Source organism: Oncorhynchus tshawytscha, linkage group LG01 (genome assembly GCF_018296145.1).
Source record: "Oncorhynchus tshawytscha isolate Ot180627B linkage group LG01, Otsh_v2.0, whole genome shotgun sequence".
Classification (NCBI taxonomy): domain Eukaryota; kingdom Metazoa; phylum Chordata; class Actinopteri; order Salmoniformes; family Salmonidae; genus Oncorhynchus; species Oncorhynchus tshawytscha.
Window position 1 is genome coordinate 78102675 of NC_056429.1, and position 21944 is coordinate 78124618.

Below are 21944 nucleotides of genomic sequence, written 5' to 3' on the forward strand. Positions count from 1 at the left end.
TACATGCTCAGTTATCAGGCTAACTGCTGCCCTATCTGCAGACTGTGTGAGTCTATAATGCTGCATAAGACCTTCACATCAATACTTAAGCATGTTATAATGCATCTTCAGCGTTCCGGGCGCTGCTGCAGATCCGAGCCCTGAAGAAGAAGCTGAGTCCTCTCTCTCCTGCCAGATTTAAACCCGTCATCACCTGCCAGACCTCTGACTCAGAGGAACACTCGGTAATATGTACACATACACTCACTTTAAAAAAATTATATACACTGCTCAAAAAAATAAAGGGAACACTTAAACAACCCAATGTAACTAAAAGTCAATCACACTTCTGTGAAATCAAACTGTCCACTTAGGAAGCAACACTGATTGACAATAAATTTCACATGCTGTTGTGCAAACGGAATAGACAACAGGTGGAAATTATAGGCAATTAGCAACACACCCCCAATAAAGGAGTGGTTCTGCAGGTGGTGACCACAGACCACTTCTCAGTTCCTATGCTTCCTGGCTGATGTTTTGGTCACTTTTGAATGCTGACGGTGCTTTCACTCTAGTGGTAGCATGAGACGGAGTCTACAACCCACACAAGTGACTCAGGTAGTGCAGCTCATCCAGGATGGAACATCAATGCGAGCTGTGGCAAGAAGGTTTGCTGTGTCTGTCAGCGTAGTGTCCAGAGCATGGAGGCGCTACCAGGAGACAGGCCAGTACATCAGGAGACTTGGAGGAGGCCGTAGGAGGGAAACAACCCAGCAGCAGGACCGCTACCTCCGCCTTTGTGCAAGGAGGAGCAGGAGGAGCACTGCCAGAGCCCTGCAAAATGACCTCCAGCAGGCCACAAATGTGCATGTGTCTGCTCAAATGGTCAGAAACAGACTCCATGAGGGTGGTATGAGGGCCCGACGTCCACAGGTGGGGGTTGTGCTTACAGCCCAACACCGTGCAGGACGTTTGGCATTTGCCAGAGAACACCAAGATTGGCAAATTCACAACTGGCGCCCTGTGCTCTTCACAGATGAAAGCAGGTTCACACTGAGCACATGTGACAGATGTGACAGTCTGGAGACGCCGTGGAGAACGTTCTGCTGCCTGCAACATCCTCCAGCATGACCGGTTTGGCGGTGGGTCAGTCATGGTGTGGGGTGGCATTTCTTTGGGGGGCCGCACAGCCCTCCATGTGCTCGCCAGAGGTAGCCTGACTGCCATTAGGTACCGAGTTGAGATCCTCAGACCCCTTGTGAGACCATATGCTGGTGCGGTTAGCCCTGGGTTCCTCCTAATGCAAGACAATGCTAGAACTCATGTGGCTGGAGTGTGTCAGCAGTTCCTGCAAGAGGAAGGCATTGATGCTATGGACTGGCCCGCCCGTTCCCCAGACCTGAATCCAATTGAGCACATCTGGGACATCATGTCTCGCTCCATCCACCAACGCCACGTTGCACCACAGACTGTCCAGGAGTTGGCGGATGCTTTAGTCCAGGTCTGGGAGGAGATCCCTCAGGAGACCATCCGCCACCTCATCAGGAGTATGCCCAGGCATTGTAGGGAGGTCATACAGGCACATGGAGGCCACACACACTACTGAGCCTCATTTGGACTTGTTTTAAGGACATTACATCAAAGTTAAATCAGCCTGTAGTGTGGTTTTCCACTTGGGTTGATAAATTTTATTTCCATTGATAATTTTGTGTGATTTTGTTGTCAGCACATTCAACTATGTAAAGAAAAAAGTATTTAATAAGAATATTTCATTCATTCAGATCTAGGATGTGTTATTTTAGTGTTCCCTTTATTTTTTTGAGCAGTGTATATACATACAGTAACATCCAAACGTTTGGACACAACTACTCATTCAAGTGTTTTTCTTTATTTTTACTATTTTCTACATTGTAAAATAATAGTGAAGACATCACAACTATGAAATAACACATATGGAATCATGTAGTAACCAAAAAATGGTTAAACAAATAAAAATATACTTGAGATTCTTCAAAGTAGCCACCCTTTGCCTTGATGACAGCTTTGCACACTCTTGGCATTCTCTCAACCAGCTTCACCTGGAATGCTTTTCCAACAGTCTTGAAGGAGTTCCCATATATGCTGAGCACTTGTTGGCTGCTTTTTCTTCACTCTGCAGTCCAACTCATCCCAAACCATCTCAATTGGGTTGTGTAAGGACAGACGCTGGGAGACGAGAAGGAAGTAGAGGGAGTGAACATTTAATAAATAATGAACATGAAACAAAACACGGACAGGGACAACAAAACGACATTAATGCTGACATGGGGAACAAACTGAGGAGCAGACAGATATAGAGGGGGCAATCAACAAAGTGAAGAAGTCCAGGTGTCACGTTGGTATGAAGAGATTCAGGAGACAGGCACAGGAATACGTAATATTTTATTTAAATTAAGCCCAAAGTATGGTGTGCGGTGTAAAGGCACGGGGACAAATACAATACAAACACGTAACAAAACACAGGGTAGAAACCCAAAACAAAAGAGTGAGGAGTACCTCAAATAACACTTGCGCACAATGATTAACACACGGGACGAGACCTGTAATCATCTGCACAATCCACAAAAAAAAGCAAAAAAGCCAAAACACACAGCACAGGTACTTACACGCACCAACGGACATAGTAACAATAAACGACAGCCCAATGGAAACCAAAGGGCACACGTTCCTTCGGCAGCGGCTCCTGGACCCGACAGCACCAACCAAAACAAAAAACAAAACAAACTCCCTGATGCTTCCAACATTGGTGTCAGCATTTTGTAAGGACAGATGCTGGGAGACAAAAGTAAGTAAAGGGAGTGAACATTTAATAAATAACGGACATGAAACAAAACACAGACAGCGTCTGGACAGGGAACACAAAACAACATTAATGCTGACACGGGGAGCAAACTGAGAAGCAGACAGATGTAGAGGAGGCAATCAACAAAGTGAAGGAGTCCAGGTGAGTCCAGTGAAGTGCTGATGCACATAATGATGGTGACAGGTGTGCGTAGTGATGGGCAGCCTGGCGCCCTCGAGCGCCAGAGAGGGGGAGGGGGAGCAGGAGCTGGCGTGACAGGTTGAGGTCGGGTGACTGTGGAGGCCAGGTCATCTGATGCAGCACTCCATCACTCTCCTTCTTGGTCAAATAGCCCTTACACAGCCTTGGGGTGTGTTGGGTTATTGTCCTGTTGAGAAACAAATGATAGTCCCACTAAGCGCAAACCAGCCATGCTGGTTAAGTGTGCCTTGTATTCTAAATAAATCACTGACAGTGTCAGAATCAAAATCTCAAATGTGTACTCATCATATCAAAGGTCACATTTCCACCAGTCTAATGTCCATTGCTCGTGTTTCTTGGCCCAAGCAAGTCTCTTCGTCTTATTGGTATGTTCTGGTAGTGGTTTCTTCGCTGCAAGTTGACCATGAAGGCCTGATTCACGCAGGCTCCTCTGAACAGTTGATGTTGAGATGTGTCTGTTACTTGAACTCTGAAGCATTTATTTGGGCTGCAATCTGAGGTGCAGTTAACTCTAATAAATGTATCCTCTGCAGCAGAGGTAACTCTGGGTCTTCCTTTCCTGTGGCGGTCCTCATGAGAGTCAGTTTCATCATAGCGCTTGATGGTTTTTGCGACTGCACTTTCAATGGTCTTGACATTTTCAGCATTGACTGACCTTCATGTCTTAAAGTAACAATGTATTGTCATTTCTCTTTGCTTATTTGAGCTGTTCTTTACATAATATGGACTTAGTCTTTTACTAAATAGTGCTATCTTCTGTATACCACCCCTATCTTGTCACAACACAACTGATTGGCTCAAATGCATTAAGAAGGAAATAAATTCCACAAATTAACTTTTAACAAGGCACACCTGTTAATTGAAATGCATTCCAGGTGACTACCTCATGAAGCTGGCTGAGAGAATGCCAAGAGTGTGCAAAGCTGGCATCAAGGCAAAGGGTAGCTACAAAATCTAAAATATATTTGGATTTGTTTAACACTTTTTTGGATAGTACATGATTCCATATGTGTTATTTCATAGTTTTGATGTATTTGCTATTATTCTACAATGTAGAAAATAGTAAAAATAAAGAAAAACCCTTGAATGAGTAGGTATGTCCAAACTTTTGACTGGTATTGTATACAGTTGAAGTCGGAAGTTTACATACACCTTAGCCAAATACATTTAATCTCAGTTCCTGACATTTAATCCTAGTAAAAATTCCCTGTCTGAGGTCAGTTAGGATCATCACTTTATTTTAAGAATGTGAAATGTCAGAATAATAGTTGAGAGAATGATTTATTTCAGCTTTTATTTCTTTCATCACATTCCCAGTGGGTCAGAAGTTTACATACACTCAATTAGTATTTGGTAGCATTGCTTTTAAATTGTTTAACATGGGTCAAACGTTTCAGGTAGCCTTTCACAAGCTTCCCACAATAAGTTCGGTGAATTTTGGCCCATTCATCCTGACAGAGCTGGTGTAACGGAGTCAGGTTTGAAGGCCTCCTTGCTCGAACACACTTTTTCAGTTCTACCCACAAATCTTCTATTGGATTCAGGTCAGGGCTTTGTGATGGCCACTCCAATACCTTGACTTTGTTGTCCTTAAGCCCTTTTGCCACAACTTTGGAAGTATGCTTGGGGTCATTGTCCATTTGGAAGACTCATTTGCGACCAAGCTTTAACTTCCTGACTGATGTCTTGAGCTGTTGCTTCAATATATCCACGTAATTTTTCTACCTCATAATGCCATCTGTTTTGTGAAGTGGATCAGCCCCTCCTGCAGCAATGCACCCCCACAACATGTTGCTGCCACCCCTGTGCTTCACGGTTGGGGTGGTGGTCTTTGGCTTGCAAGCCTCCCCCTTTTTCCTCCAAAAGTAACAATGGTCATTATGGCCAAACAGTTCTATTTTTGTTTCATCAGACTAGAGTACATTTCTCCAAAAAGTTCCCAATTGCAGTTGCGAACCATAGTCTGGCTTTTTTATGGGGGTTTTGGAGCAGTGGCTTCTTCCTTGCTGAGCGGCCTTTCAGGTTATGTCAATATAGGACTCGTTTCACTGTGGATATAGATACTTTTGTACCTGTTTCCTCCAGCATCTTGATAAGGTCCTTTGCTGTTGTTCTGGGAGTGATTTGCTCTTTTCACACCAAAGTGTGTTTATCTCTAGGAAACAGAACGCGCCTCCTTCCTGAGCGGTATGACGTCTGTCTGGTCCCATGGTGTTTATACTTGCGTACAATTGTTTGTACAGATGAGCGTGGTACCTTCAGGCATTTAGAAATTGCACCGAAGGATGAACCAGACTTGTGGAGGTCTACAATTTGTTTTCTGGGGTTTTGGCTGATTTTTTTAGATTTTCAAATGATGTCAAGCAAAGAGGCACTGAGTTTGAAGGTAGGCCTTGAAATACGTCCACAGGTACACCTCCAATTGACTCAAATTATGTTGATTAGCCTATCAGAAGCTTCTAAAGCCATGACATAATTTTTGGGAATTTTCCAAGCTGTTTAAAGGCACAGTCAACTTAGTGTATGTAAACGTCTGACCCACTGGAATTGTGATACAGTGAAGTATAAGTGAAATAATCTGTCTGTAAACAATTGATGGAAAAATGATTTGTGTCATGCACAAAGTAGATGTCCTAACCGACTTACAAAAACTGTAGTTTGTTAACGAGAAATTTGTTGAGTGGTTGAAAAACGAGGTTTAATGACTCAAATCAAATCACATTTTATTGGTCACATACACATGGTTAGCAGATGTTAATGCGAGTGTAGCGAAATGCTTATGCTTCTAGTTCCGACCATGCAGTAATATCTAACAAGTAATCTAACAATTTCACAATAACTACCTTTTACACACAAGTGTAAAGGAATTAATAAGAATATGTACATATAAATAAATGGATGAGCGATGGCCGAATGGCATAGGCAAGATGCAGTAGATGGTATAGTATACAGTATCTACATATGGGATGAGTAATGTAGAGTATCTAACCATTATATAAAGTGGCATTGTTTAAAGTGACTAGTGATACATTTATTACATCCCATTTTTAATTATTAAAGTGGCTAGAGATTTGATTCAGTATGTTGGCAGCAGCCACTCAATGTTAGTGGTGGCTGTTTAACAGTCTGATGGCCTTGAGATAGAAGTTGTTTTACAGTCTCGGTCCCTGCTTTAATGCACCTCTACTGACCTCGCCTTCTGGATGATAGCAGGGTAAACAGGCGGTGGCTCGGGTGGTTGTTGTCCTTGATGATCTTTTTGGCCTTCCTTTGACATCGGGTGCTGTAGTTGTCCTGGAGGGCAGGTAGTTTGCCCCCGGTGATGCATTGTGCAGACCTCACTACCCTCTGGAGAGCCTTATGGTTGTGAGCGGAGCAGTTGCCGTACCAGGCGGTGATACAGCCCGACAGGATGCTCTCGATTGTGCATCTGTAAAAGTTGGTGAGTGTTTTTGGTGACAAGCCAAGTTTCTTCAGCCTCCTGAGGTTGAAGAGGCGTTGTTGCGCCTTCTTCACCACGCTGTCTGTGTCTGTGGACCATTTCAGTTTGTCCGTGATGTGTACGCCGAGGAACTTAAAACTTTCCACCTTCTCCACTACTGTCCCGTTGATGTGGATAGTGGGGTGCTCCCTCTGCTGTTTCCTTAAGTTCACAATCATCTGCTTTGTTTTGTTGACGTTGAGTGTGAGGTTATTTTCCTGACACCACACTCCAAGGGCCCTCACCTCCTCTCTGTAGTCCGTCTCGTCGTTGTTGGTGATCAAGCCTACCACTGTAGTGTTGTCTGCAAACTTGACGATTGAGTTGGAGGCGTGCATGGCCACGCAGTCATGGGTGAACAGTGAGTACAGGAGAGAGCTGAGAACGCACTCTTGTGGGACCCCAGTGTTGAGGATCAGCGGGGTGGAGATGTTGTTTCCTACCCTCACCACCTGGGGGCGTCCCGTCAGAAAATCCAGGACCCAGTTGCATAGGGCGAGGTCGAGACCCAGGGTCTTGAGGTTAATGAGTTTGGAGGGTACTATGGTGTTAAATGCTGAGCTGTAGTCGACGAACAGCATTCTTACATAAGTATTCCTCTTGTCCAGATGGGTTAGGGCAGTGTGCAGTGTGATTGCGATTGCGTCATCTGTGGACCTATTGTGGCGGTAAGCAAATTGTAGTGGGTCTAGGGTGTCAGGTAGGGTGGAGGTGGAGGTGATATGATCCTTGACTAGTCTCTCAAAGCACTTCATGATGACAGAAGTGAGTGCTACGGGGCGATAGTCGTTTAGCTCAGTTACCTTGGCTTTCTTGGGAACAGGAACAATGGCGGCCCTCTTAAAGCATGTGGGAACAGCAGACTGGGATATGGATTGATTGAATATGTCCGTAAACACACCAGCCAGCTGGTCTGCACATGCTCTGAGGATGCGGCTAGGGATGTCGTCTGGGCCGGCAGCCTTGCAAGGGTTCACACGTTTAAATGTTTTACTCACGTTGGCTGCGGTGAAGGAGAGCCTGCAGGTTTTGGTAGCGGGCCGTGTCGGTGGCACTCTATTGTCCTCAAAGCGAGCATTGTCCTCAAAGTGAGCAAAGAAGTTGTTTAGTTTGTCTGGGAGCAAGACATGGTTAGCTCTCCAACCTATGTGTATGTAAACTTCCGACTTCAACTGTATATACAGCTGTAGGCATGGTGATTTTAGCTATCCGATTGGCCAGGGCAGTAGGCGCACTCGATTTATCCACAGATCACCCGGTCCACAGGGTAGGTGGAGTTTGTCTTTTCAGACAGATGAAATGGTTAAAAATGGGAACACTTTGCCTACCCGGTGTGCAGGGCTTCTGAATGAAGTGCACCTTCCCGCCAACAGAGCAACACGAAAAAATGTAATCGTTTGGTAATCGACTTGTCGTGATCGACCAGTTGGTGACCGCTGACGTATAGCAACATAACAGCTCATCTCTTTTTTTCGTTCTCTCTACCCTGTCCCATCCTTCCTCTCTCTCCTTTCCCCCCACCCTTGCCCAGATGTCGGATCACATTCCCCCAGGTTATGAGGTCGTGTCCCTCCTGGAGGCTCTGAACGGGCCCCTGAGTGTGTCTCCCTCTGCCCCCCCTCTGCAGGACCTCTCTGGTGGCCACGTCTCGGGGACCCTACCCCCCTACAGCAGTGAGACCCACCCCGCCCCGGCACACTCCATGTCCCCCCTGGACCACTCCACCTCAAGCCAGGGACTCAAACTGAAGAAGAGTGGCTCCAAGTAAGTGGAGCAAACACCTGGAGACATAGGGTTGTGTCCCAAATGGCACCATATTCCCTATAAAGTTCATTAGTTTTGACCTGAAGTCTGTTCAAAAGTTGTGCACTACATGGGGAGAAAGGTGCCATTTAGGATGCAAACATACTGTACATTTGAATAGGAATTAATTTCCTATGACTTTTAAAGTTTTAGCTAATAGAAAATACACTATATATTCAAAAGTATATGGACACCCCTTCAAATTAGTGGATTTGGCTATTTTAGCCACACCCATTAATGACAGGTGTATAAAATCGAGCACACAGCCATGCAATCTCCATAGTCAAACATTGGCAGTAGAATGGCCTTACTGAAGAGCTCAGTGACTTTCATCGTGGCACCGTCATAGGATGCCACCTTTCCAACAAGTCAGTTCGTCAATTTTCTGCCCAGCTAGAGCTGCCCTGGTGAACTATAAGTGCTGTTATTGTGAAGTGGAAATGTCTATGAGCAACAATGTCTCAGCGGTGAAGTGCTAGGCCACACGAAGTGGTAGGCCACACAAGCTCACAGAACGTGACCGCAGAGTGCTGAAAAAAATGTCTCCGTCCTCAGTTGCAACACTCACTACCGAGTTCCAAACTGCCTCTGTAAGCAACGTCAGCCCAAGAACTGTTCGTTGGGAGCTTCATGAAATGGGTTTCCAAGGCTGAACAGCTGCACACAAGCCTAAGATCACCAGAGGTCCATACAGAAATGGTTTGTCGAGATCGGTGTGGAAGAACTTGACAGGCCTGCACAGAGCCCTGATCTCATCCCCATTGACCAACTTTGGTATGAATTGGAACGCCGACTGCAAGCCAGGCATAATCGCCCAACATCTGTGCCCAACCTCACTGATGCTCTTGTGGCTGAATGGAAGCAAGTCCCCGCAGCAATGTTCCAACATCTTGTGGAAAACCTCCCAGAAGAGTGGAGGCTGTTGTAGCAGCAAAGGGGGGGACCAACTCCATATTAATGCACATGATTTTGGAATGAGATGTTCAACGAGCATGTGTCCACAGATGGACACCTGCTACTATTCATGTAGTGTTTTTATGTCCGGACAAAGGGAGAGTTGTTAGAGTGTTTGCTGTGGTGTTTATGATTCTGACTGTTGCATTGTGGGATGTGTCAGGTCTATCTCTCAGAATTCTTCAGTGCTGCCAGGGGAGGAGGGAAAGAAGTCACAACACAGTGAATCAGAGGTTCAGGCCTGCCGCCGGAAACAACAACTTGAGGTACACTGACATTCTGACACAGTTTGTGTATGCGTGTTTGTCTGTGTCCGGTGTATGTTTGACCTTACTCTCTCTGTTCCAGAGTGGTGTAACTTCAGAGAGTGAGAACCTGACTCTATCCTCGTCTGGAGCCATAGACCAGTCCTCCTGTACTGGGACACCTTTCTCCTCCACCATCACCTCCCCCGAAGGTAGTCCTGCTGGGGCTGTCAGGGGATGGGCAATGGAAAATGTGTCCAATGTGTCAAATTATAAAACACTGTTAATTGTCTCCTCCTCTCTCTCTCCCACACAGACCCAGTGAGCAGTAGCCTGGCTCAGTCAGTCATGTCCATGGCTTTCTCCCACAGCCAGCACTCTCAGATCAGCACTGACACCCTGTCCTCCATGTCTGGTTCCTACCTGGCCGGACCGGAGGGAGAGGTGGAGGGGGGAGACACAGAGGGGGATAAGATCCAGGACGCACCCATGGAGAGCCGGGGACCCTCACAGCAGGACGGGGAGGTGAGAAACATGAGGGGGAACAGGGGGATGAGAGAGGAGAGAGTGGGGTACTCCTAGAAAAATGGCTTGTTGTGATATAGAGAATACCCCCCCTCTCTCTTTCGCTCTGTCTCTCACTCTCTCAATTCAATTCAATGGGGATGTATTGGCATTGGAAACGTACAGTGCCTTCGGAAATATTCAGACCCCTTGACTTTTACTACATTTTGTTACGTCACAGCCTTATTCTAAAAATCATTAAATAAATGTTTTTCCTCAGCAATTGACACACAATACCCTATAATGACGAAGTGAAAACAGGTTTTTAGACATTTTTGCAAATGTATTAAAAATAAAAAACAGAAAAACCTTATTTAGATAAGTATTCCAACCCTTTGCTATGAGACTTGAAATTGAGTTCAGATGCTTCCTGTTTCCATTGCTCATCCTTGAGATGTTTCTACAACTTGATTGGAGTCCACCTGTGTTAAATTAAATTGATTGGACATTATTTGGAAAGGCACACTCCTGTCTATATAAGGTCCCAGACTTGAGTGTATGTCAGAGCAAAAACTAAACCATGAGGTTGAAGGAATTGTCCGTAGAGCTCCGAGACAGGATTGTGTCGAGGCACAGATCTACGGAAGGGTACCAAAACATTTCTGCAGCATTGAAGGTCCCCAAGAACACAGTAGCCTCCATCATTATTAAATTGAAGAAGTTTAGAACCACGAGACTCTTCCTAGAGCTGGCTGCACGGCCTTGGTCAGGGAGGGGACCAAAAAACCCAATGGTCACTCTGACAGAGCTCTAGATTTCCTCTGTGGAGATGGGAGAACGTTCCAGAAAGACAACCATCTCTGCAGCACTCCACCAATCAGGCCTTTATGGTAGAGTGGCCAGACGGAAGCCACTCCTCATTAATCGGCACATTACAGCCCGCTTGGAGTTTTCAAAAAGGCACCTAAAAACTCTCGGACCATGAAAAAGAAGATTCTCTGGTCTGATGAAACTAAGATTGAACTCTTTGGCCTGAATGCCAAGTGTCACATCTGGAGGAAACCTGGCACCATCCCTACAGTGAAGCATGGTGGTGGCAGCATCATGCTGTGGGGATGTTTTTCAGTGTCAGGGACTGGGAGACTAAGCGTGATCGAGGCAAAGATGAACGGTGCAAAGTACAGAGAGATCCTTGATGAAAACCTGCTCCAGAGCTCTGAGGACCTCAGACTGTGGCAAAGATTCACCTTCAAACAGAAAAACGACCCTAAGCACACAGCCAAGACAAAGCAGGAGTAGCTTCGGGACAAGTCTCTGAATGTCCTTGTGTGGCCCAGCCAGAGCCCGGACTTGAACCCAATCGAACATCTCTGGAGAGACCTGAAAATAGCTGTGCAGCAACACTCCCTATCCAACCTGACAGAGCTTGAGAGGATCTGCGGAGAAGAATGGGAGAAACTCCCCAAATACAGGTGTGCCAAGCTTGTAGCGTCATACCCAAGAATACTCAAGGCTATAATCACTGCCAAAGGTGCTTCAACAATGTACTGAGTAAAGAGTGAATACTTATGTAAATGTGATATCCCATTTTTTTCCAATAAATTCTCAAACAAATCTATAAACCTGTTTTCTTTGTCATTATGGGATATGTGTAGATTGATGAGGGGAAAAAAATATTAATACATTTTAGAATAAGCCTGTAACATTACAAAATGTGGAAAAAGTCAAGGGGTCTGTTTGAACGCACTGTATGTTTACATCGCCAAAGCAAGTGAAATAAACAATACACAAAAGTGAGAAGAAACACATTTAAACAGAAACAAAATATTATTCAAAATTTACAGTAAACATTGTACTCAAAAAGGTTTCAAAAAGATAAAGACATTTCAAGTGTTATATTTATCAGCCATGTACAGTGTTTTAGCAATGTGCAAATAGTTGTAGTACGAATAGTGGGGGAAGATAAATAAACAGATAAATATTGGTGGTATTTAGAATGTGCTCCACTGGTTGCCCTTTTGTCATGGCAATGGGCCACAAATCTTGCTGCTGTGATGGCACATTGTGGTATTTCGCCTAATAGGTATGGCAGTTTATCAATGTTGGATTTGTTTTCAAATTCTTTGTGGGTCTGTGTGATCTGTGGTAATGTGGTCATACATTTGGCAGGAGGTTAGGAAGTGTAGCTCAGTTTCCTTTTGTGGATAGTGGGCACTTCAGAACCAGGTCTGACTATGGCGACCTCTCTCAATAGCAAGGCTCTGCTCACTGGGTCTGTACATAGTCAATAATTTTCAGTCTCAGTGTGTACTGTGTACTCTCTGTTTAGGGCCAGATAGCATTCTAATTTGCTCTGTTATTTGGTTGATTCTTTCCAGTGTGTCAAATAGTAATCTTTTTGCTTTCTCATAATTTGGTTGAGGTCTAATTGTGTTGCTGGCCTGGGGCTCTGTGGGTTCTGTTTGTGTGTGTGAATAGAGCCCCAGAACCAGCTGGCTGAGGGGAATTCTCTAGGTAGATGAGAACTTCTCATATGTAGATGAGGGCTTTGATGTGGAATGTGTGGGTATTGCTTCCTTTTAGGTGATCGTGGAATTTAACAGCTCTTTTCCAGATTTTGATGACTATAGTCCTAATTCTGCTCTGAATGCATTGTTTGGGGTTTTGCGTTGTACACAAAGTATATTTTTTCAGAAGTCTGCATGCAGTGTCAATTGGGTGTTTGTCCCATTTTGTGAATTCTTGGTTGGCGAGTGGACCCCAGACCTCACAATCTTAAAGGGCAATGGATTCTATAACTGATTGAAGTATTTTTGGGCCAGATTCTAATTGGGATGTCGAGTTTATGTCATAGGGGGCCCATCTTGCCTTGTCTCTTAGATCATTCACAACCTTATGGAAGTTACCTGTGTTATTGATGTCTAGGCTGAGGTAGGTATAATTCTTTGTGTGCGCTAGGGCAACCGTGTCTAGATAGAATTTGTATTTGTTGTCCTGGTACCAGGACCTTTTTTGGGGCACCATTATTTTTGTCTTACTGAGATTCACTGTCAGGGCCCAAGTCTGACAGAATCTGTGCAGAAGATCTACAGTGCCGTGAAAAAGTATTTGACTCCTTTCTGATTTTCTCTACTTTTGCACATTTTTGATACTGAATGTTATCAGATCTTCAACCGAAACCCATAATTAGATAAAGGGAAACTGAGTTTACATTTAACAAACAAAAAATGGATACCTATTTTATTTATTTCATAAACACAGTTATGCAACACCCAATGCCCCTGTGTGTGAAAGTAATTGCCCCCTTACACTCAATAACTGGTTGTGCCATTTTTAGCTGCAATGACTGCAACCAAATTGTTCCTGTAGTTGTTGATTCGTCTCTCACGTCGCTGTGGAGGAATTTTGGCCCACTCATGCATGCAGAACTGCTTTAAGTCAGCGACATTTGTGGGTTTTCAAGCATGAACTGTTCGTTTCAAGTCCTGTCACAACATCTCAATTGGTATTAGGTCTGGACTTTGACTAGGCCATTCCAAAACTTCAAATGTGTTGCTTTTTATCAATTTTCATTGATAAATGAAATAAATGCAGATTTGATTGTGTTTCGGATCATTGTCTTGCTGCTTGACCCAGCTGTGCTTCAGCTTCAGCTCACAGACGGATGGCCTGACATTCTCCTGTAGAAGGCACACATGTTAATTGAAATGCATTCCAGGTGACTACCTCATGAAGCTGGTTGAGAGAATGCGAAGAGTGTGCAGAGCTGTCATCAAGGCAAAGGGTGGCTACTTTCAAGAATCTCAAATATACTTTTTCACAGGACTGTAGGTGCTGCTGTAGGCCTTCTTTGGTTGGGGACGGAAGCACCAGATCATCAGCAAACAGTAGACATTTTATTTCCGAGTCCCGTAGGGTGAGGCCGGGTGCTGCAGACTGTTCTAGAGCCCACGCCAATTCATTGATATAAATGTTGAAGAGGGTGGGCTCAAGCTGCATCCCTGGCTCACCTCATGGCCCTGAGGAAAGAAATCTGTATGTTTATTGCCAATTTTAACACACACTTGTTGTTTGTGTACATTGATTATATAATGTCATATTTTTTTCCTCCAACACCAGTTTCCATCAATTTGTACATCAGATTCTCATGCCAAATTGAGTCAAAACTATTTTTTTTTTAAACAAAATGAGAAAAATGTGGTTTTGTTTTGTTTATTTGTAAGGATTTTCAGGGTGTATACGTGGTCTGTCGTACGGTATTTTGGTAAGAAGCCAATTTGACATTGTCTCGGGACATTGTTTTCACTGCTATTGATGATACTGTAGAAGATTTTGCTGTTGACACAGATTTCACGGTAATCATTGGGGTCAAATTTGTCTCCACTTTTGTGGATTGGTTCCAAATATTGTGAAGATGCCAGAGCTGAGGATAATATTGAGTTTAAGAATAGCCAATTTGAATTCAGGGGTCTGTATATTTTATCATTTAGTTCAGTATACCATCAATATACAGGCCTTTTTGGGTTGGAAGGTTTGTATTTAGTCCTGTAGCTTATCCAATGTAATTGGAGAATCCAATGGGTTCTGGTAGTACTTATTAATAACTGATTCATAAATTATCATGTATACATTTCTGTTCTTGGTTCTTTGTTATATGGCCAAAAAGGTTGGAGAAGTATTTTATCCATGCATCTTTATCCATAGGTAGCTCTTCGTGTTGTTGTTTGTGTTCCAATTTTCCCAGAAGGGATTTGATTCTATGGGTTCATCCTTCACATTGAGCTTTCTGACATGCTGTTCCTTATTTTTTCTTAGTGCATTTCTGTACTGTTTTAGTGTTTCCTCATAGTGAAGGAACTACCCATAGAGCCAAAAGAACATAACTTCTCAGTCGCTGTGTCAGAAGAGCAGGATTCAGAGTTACATATATCGTATTGTACCTAAACTATAGGAATGGCATATTTAAACATATCAAATATACAATACAATACAACACAACATGAATCTGTCTCTCTCCTTCTCACAGGGAAATGATGTCACAGAGGAACACTGCCCCTCCCCTTTCCACAAGCAGGGTAAATAGGACCTCTCATTGACCTCTCACCTCTGACCCCTCTCTCTGCTTTACCCTCCTCACTATCTGGCCATGCTGGAAAGGACAGAAGTACGTGGCAGTCTAAGCACTAATACAATGTTACCCACTAATCCTAACTTAAAGCCTCACCCTTACTAACTCCTTGCCTAAGCCCTACATTGGGGAACAAATATCACCTGTACACTGCACTGTAAACTCCAATGTGCTGTCATCACAAAATGTACATGCAAAAACACAGATATTAAAAACAATTCCAAAAAATATACCTGCAGTAGAGCATGCTGGGAAAAAGTTAATTTGTTATTATACTTCTCATTTAGTTTTGAGTCAGTACCACATATACATTTTAAGTAGTAATTACCTTTCATTGACTTTGAATTCAAATTACTATAAATATTTAAGTAAAAAATGCCCCGGGGTTTACTCGCTCATCATTTCTTACAATATTTCCACTTTTGTCCTTTCTAACATGGCCTTTTAGTGACTGACTACCCTGTTACAGCACCCTATCCTGTAAACTACCATATAAAGCTCATTATTAGTGAGATGGCAGGGTGTTTTAAGGGGTGCCATGCTAGATTCTCTCTATTGTAAATGATAATGTGGGCTAAAATACTGGTCACACTTTATTTGGCTAGTCCGGAATTTCCGTCTGTAGATGCTCGAACAATGGTCACACTATCAACAAACTACCTTTTGATAAGCAATTGCTTGCTAAGCTTACGGTTAGGGTTAGAGCTAGGGTTAGGGTTAGAGTTAGAGCTAGGGTTAGAGCTAGGGTTAGGGTTAGAGTTAGGGTTAGAGCTAGGGTTAGGGTTAGATTTAGGGTTAGAGTTAGGGTTAGAGCTAGGGTTAGAGCTAGGGTTATGGTTAGGGTTAGAGTTAGGGTTATGGTTAGGGTTAGAGTTAGGGTTAGAGTTAGGGTTAGAGCTAGGGTTAGGGTTAGAGTTAGGGTTAGAGCTAGGGTTAGGGTTAGAGTTAGGGTTAGGGTTAGAGCTAGGGTTAGAGTTAGGGTTAGAGTTAGGGTTAAGGTTAGGGTTAGGGTTAGAGCTTTAGGGTTAGGGTTAGGGTTAGCTAGGGTTAGGGTTAGAGTTAGGGTTAGAGCTTTAGAGTTAGGGTTAGAGCTAGGGTTAGAGTTAGGGTTAGAGTTAGGGTTAAGGTTAGAGCTAGGGTTAGAGCTAGGGTTAGGGTTAGGCTAGGGTTAGGGTTAGAGCTAGGGTTAGGGTTAGAGTTAGGGTTAGAGCTAGGGTTAGGGTTAGAGTTAGGGTTAGGGTTAGAGCTAGGGTTATGGTTAGAGTTAGGGTTAGAGCTAGGGTTAGGTTAGTTAGAGCTAGGGTTAGTTAGGGTTAGAGCTAGGGTTAGGGTTAGAGCTAGGGTTAGAGCTAGGGTTAGGGTTAGGGTTAGAGCTAGGGTTAGGGTTAGAGTTAGGGTTAGAGTTAGGGTTAGTTAGAGCTAGGGTTAGAGCTAGGGTTAGGGTTAGTTAGAGTTAGGGTTAGGGTTAGAGCTAGGGTTATGGTTAGAGTTAGGGTTAGAGCTAGGGTTATGGTTAGGGTTAGAGCTAGGGTTAGAGTTAGGGTTAGAGCTAGGGTTAGGGTTAGAGTTAGGGTTAGAGCTAGGGTTAGAGTTAGGGTTAGGGTTAGAGCTAGGGTTAGGGTTAGAGTTAGGGTTAGAGTTAGGGTTAAGGTTAGAGCTAGGGTTAGAGCTAGGGTTAGGGTTAGAGCTAGGGTTAGAGTTAGGGTTAGAGCTAGGGTTAGGGTTAGAGCTAGGGTTAGGGTTAGAGCTAGGGTTAGGGTTAGAGCTAGGGTTAGGGTTGGGGTTAGAGCTAGGGTTAGGGTTAGGTTTGGGGTTAGAGCTAGGGTTAGGGTTAGAGCATCTACATATGGACTATCCGAAAAGGTGTTACAACACTGACCATCGGTGAAACCATCACTTATCATCCGTTTGCACATATGCATTTGGTTTAGTGTGTGTGTGTGTGTGTGTCGTTGGTTTGCCAATGCTTGTGTATGTTTGCCTGCTGTGCTCTGCATGCACTGCTTAGATTCCACAATCTGATATGCAATTGTGTTTACAGTATATTTGTGTGTGTGTGTGTCTCTCCCTCTCTCTTTTTGTGTGTATATGTTTGGAGTCATAGCTTCCCCACCTCTCCTTCTCATCTGCTTTCCCTTCTCTATTCCACCATTCAAAAGTCAGATACATTGGGATTGAATCTCTAACCCTGCCTCTCAGTGTCCTCAGAGTTTGAGTGTGTATGAATGTGCGTGTGCGTGAACTCAGAGTTTGTGTGTGTGTGAATGTGTGTGTTTGTTTGTCCAGAGTTTGAGTGTGTGTCAGTGTGTGCGTGTTATTTATGAATGTGTGTTTAAATACTATGTCTGCATGTTTGTGTGTCTTTTGTGTGTGTTTGCTTGTGACATTATCTTAATCACCATACATCTTCTTAATATGTATTTTTCTCCAGTCCAGTTGTAGTGGATGTGTGCATGTGTGGAGTGGTGAACAATAAACAAACAATGAATGAATAAATGAGTTAATAAGGAAACCAAAGGAATCCTGTCTCTCTATATGTTCATGTGCATGTGACGTATGTTTGCACGCTTGTGTCACTGCTTCTCTGTGTGCATCCTCTGAGCCTGAGCCACATGCTAACCATCATCACATGATCTCACCCATGCCCTCTTTTACACACACACACACACACACACACACACACACACACACACACACACACACACACACACACACACACACACACACACACACACACACACACACACACACACACACACACAAGCAGAGTCATCGAAAAGCTACTGACCCCCATTTACACCCCCTCTCCCTCCCCCCTGCTGTGCCTGGCTATTGTTGTTTGACCTTTGCCCCCGCTTGCAGGTAGGCGGAGCAGGTGTCCAGAGTTGGCCAATAACAATCACGCCCTCTGTGACACACCCTGTTTGGGGTGGCTGGACAATGAGCAGGTTCCCGACAGCCGATTCGCCGGTGAGTGGCAACTTACTGAACATGGACCAATCAAAGCTGAGACTGGGCATGGGGTGGGGTAGAGAGGGGGGATGTCAGTGAAAGGAAATAAGAAGGGAGCGAGGGACAATGGAGAGGAGAAACAGTGGAACAGAAGTCAGGGTAGAGAGACAATGGAGAGGGTGGAGCGAGAGGGAGACCGTTTTTCGTCAAAACTGAGGTTCCTATGTTTCTAGCTGAGATTTTAATTACTATAAATGGAGAAAGTGAAGAGGCGAGATATTCGGATTATATACCCCATAAAATGTCGGTCTACTAGAGTTGTTTCATCTCAAATGGCTCAGGAAACAGATTCCGTGACATTGAAGGAAGAAAATATTGACCCAAAATAAATGAGGCTGTGATCCATCCATATCAAACACAAGACAGTGTATCTTTCTCAGCAGTTAGAACAGGAGGCTTCTTTCTTCTCATCATCCCCCCATCCTTCACTGCCGTGGTTGTTGTTCGTTCTTGTTGTTTTTCTCAGTAGTGGGTAGTTATGCATTCTCTTCCCTCCTCTCCTCCCAGCAAAAAGCTCCTGTGTGTATGACAAAGTGTGTGTCTTCACATTTGTGTGTGAGAGCATGTATGTGAGAGCATGTGTGTGTGTGAGAGCGTGGGTGTGTGGTTGTTCTCTATGCTCCATCCCAGAGTTCCAAGTTCATGTTCAGTGTCTGCCAGCTCTGAGCCGCTTTGCTTATCGTCAGCGACTCATCCCTCCATCTCTCCTTCTCCTTTGCTTCTCCCTTGCTTGCCTGATGTCCTCTCTCTGCTGTGCTGAAGCAAGTTACAGTAAGGGAAGGGGAGTGAAAGGCTTTTTTCTCTATGCAAAGAGCAAGAGAAAACCCAGTGCAGTCTGTCAAGATCCAGGTGCTGGTTTTGGCAAGAACAACTAGTATCCAAAAACAGGTGTAAAAACTGCCCTTTAGCTTTGTTTCTCTAAGTCTGTAGCACTCTAACATGGATGCAGTTTCTGTGGCCACCAACTCTGAAACGACTAGTCCCTGTTTTCCGGCCTTTTTATCAAAAAGCTCAGGCCGCAGAGTGAACGCAGAGATTTAGAGGTCTGGCCACTTGAGAGCATTCCCTATTTTAAAGGATGTCTGTTCTTTCAATGAAGAGACCACGTCGTTAACTCTCAAAAATGTGTCTTAAAAGGAAGTCAATCTTTAAGGACTCTGCCTAAATTTAAAAATATAATAATAATTGCAGACGAAGCCTTAGCTCCTCCCATTCCTGTAACTCCCAACGTATTTCCCCCACTGCCCCCTCACCTCGCTCCCCCTACTGTGGTTGTTGTCAGATGAATTCTCTGTGCCGTAAATGTGTTCTATTCTCTCTCTTTGTTTCTCTCTATCCATCATTTAATATTTTCTGTCTCCTCTTCGATGCCCCTCCTCTCAATCTCTCTTTCGGATGGACAGATGTGGACTCATGCCCTGTGCACATTGAGGAATAGGTATGGCTATAGCTGTGGCTAGCTGATAGGTTAGAGATTGTTCACTAAACTTCGCACTTTCAGAAAAACTGAAAGCGCGAAGCACAGCATTTAATCATGGCAAGGAGGCAATCAAACAAGCAAAGCGTCAGTATAGAGACAAAGTAGAGTCACAATTCAATGGCTCAAACACGAGACGTATGTGGCAGGGTCTTCAAATCATGGATTACAAAAAGAAAACCAGCCCCATCGCGGACATCGACGTCTTGCTCCCAGACAAATTAAACTTATTTTCCTGTTTTGATGACAATACAGTGCCACCGACATGGCCTGCTACCAATGACTGTGGGCTCTCCTCTGATGTGAGTAAAACATTTAAACGTGTTAACCCTCGCAAGGCTGCCAGCCCAGATGGCCCTAGCCGCGTCCACAGAGCATGCGCAGACCAGCTGTCTGGTGTGTTTACGGACATATTCAATCAATCCCTATCCCAGTCTGTTGTCCTCACATTTTTCAAGATGGCTACCATTGTTCCTGTTCCCAAGAAAGCAAAGGTAACTGAACTAAATGACTATCGCCAGGTAGCACTCACTTCTGTCATCATGAAGTGCTTTGAGAGACTATTCAAGGATCATATCACCACCCTACCTGACACCCTAGACCCACTCCAATTTGCTTACCGCCCAAATAGGTCCACAGACGATGCAATCGTCATCACACTGCCCTAACCCATCTGGACAAGAGGAATACCTATGTAAGAATGCTGTTCATTGACTACAGCTCAGTATTCAACTGGGAATTCAACTGGGTGCAACTGGGTCCTGGACTCCTTGCCGCCCCCAGGTGGTGAAGGTAGGAAACAACATCTCCATCCCGCTGATCCTCAACACTGGGGCCTCACAAGGATGCGTTCTCAGCCCTTTCCTGTACTCCCTGTTCACCCATGACTGCATGGCCATGCACGCCTCCAACTTAATCATCAAGTTTGCAGACAACACTACAGTGGTAGGCTTGACCAACATCGACGAGACAGCCTACATGGAGGAGGTGAGGGCTAATCTCCAAAAGCTAATTGGAGTCAGGAGTCAGCTAACCTGGAGTCCAATCAAATCAAATCAATTTTTATTTGTCACATACACATGGTTAGCAGATGTTAATGCGAGTGTAGCGAAATGCTTGTGCTTCTAGTTCCGACAATGCAGTAATAACCAACAAGTAATCTAACTAACAATTCCAAAACTACTGTCTTATACACACAAGTGTAAGGGGATAAAGAATATGTACATAAAGATATATGAATGAGTGACGGTACAGAGCGGCATAGGCAAGATGCAGTAGATGGTATCGAGTACAGTATATACATATGAGATGAGTATGTAAACAAAGTGGCATAGTTAAAGTGGCTAGTGATACATGTATTACATAAAGATGCTGTAGATGATATAGAGTACAGTATATACGTATACATATGAGATGAATAATGTAGGGTATGTAAATATTATATTAGGTAGCATTGTTTAAAGTGGCTAGTGATATATTTTACATCATTTCCCATCAATTCCCATTATTAAAGTGGCTGGAGTTGAGTCAGTGTGTTGGTAGCAGCCACTCAATGTTAGTGGTGGCTGTTTAACAGTCTGATGGCCTTGAGATAGAAGCTGTTTTTCAGTCCCTCGGTCCCAGCTTTGATGCACCTGTACTGACCTCGCCTTCTGGATGATAGCGGGGTGAACAGGAAGTGGCTCGGGTGGTTGTTGTCCTTGATGATCTTTATGGCCTTCCTGTGACATCGGGTGGTGTACGTGTCCTGGAGGGCAGGTAGTTTGCCCCCGGTGATGCGTTGTGCAGACCTCACTACCCTCTGGAGAGCCTTACGGTTGTGGGCGGAGCAGTTGCCGTACCAGGCGGTGATACAGCCCGCCAGAATGCTCTCGATTGTGCATCTGTAGAAGTTTGTGAGTGCTTGATGATTGAGTTGGAGGCGTGCGTGGCCACGCAGTCGTGGGTGAACAGGGAGTACAGGAGAGGGCTCAGAACGCACACTTGTGGGGCCCCAGTGTTGAGGATCAGCGGGGTGGAGATGTTGTTGCCTACCCTCACCACCTGGGGGCGGCCCGTCAGGAAGTCCAGTACCTAGTTGCACAGGGCGGGGTCGAGACCCAGGGTCTCGAGCTTGATGACGAGCTTGGAGGGTACCATGGTGTTAAATGCCGAGCTGTAGTCGATAGGCGCTACTACTGACAAAATATTATGTGTACAGATGAAACTACAGTTGAGTTGTTTGGAAGGAACACACAACACGTGTGGAGGAAAAAGGCACAGCACACCAACATCAAAACCTCATCCCAACTGTAAAGTATGGTGGAGGGAGCCTCAGT

At 44.5% G+C, this 21944-nt stretch overlaps 1 protein-coding gene across 4 annotated transcripts in view; it reads left to right on the forward strand.

Moving 5' to 3' along the window:
• Positions 1–21944, forward strand: part of rnf157 (ring finger protein 157) — a 37761-nt gene that overhangs the window by 13318 nt on the left and 2499 nt on the right. Inside the window, exons 10-17 of one of the 4 annotated variants that reach the window (XM_024431090.2) lie at positions 112–224; positions 8035–8267; positions 9424–9526; positions 9609–9717; positions 9822–10030; positions 15036–15084; positions 18000–18107; positions 19553–19587. In XM_024431090.2, coding sequence (XP_024286858.1) covers positions 112–224; positions 8035–8267; positions 9424–9526; positions 9609–9717; positions 9822–10030; positions 15036–15084; positions 18000–18107; positions 19553–19587 — 959 coding nt within the window. The remainder of the gene's footprint in view (positions 1–111; positions 225–8034; positions 8268–9423; positions 9527–9608; positions 9718–9821; positions 10031–15035; positions 15085–17999; positions 18108–19552; positions 19588–21944) is intronic. The other 3 variants (XM_024431071.2, XM_024431081.2, XM_024431100.2) reach the window with 3 other exon arrangements.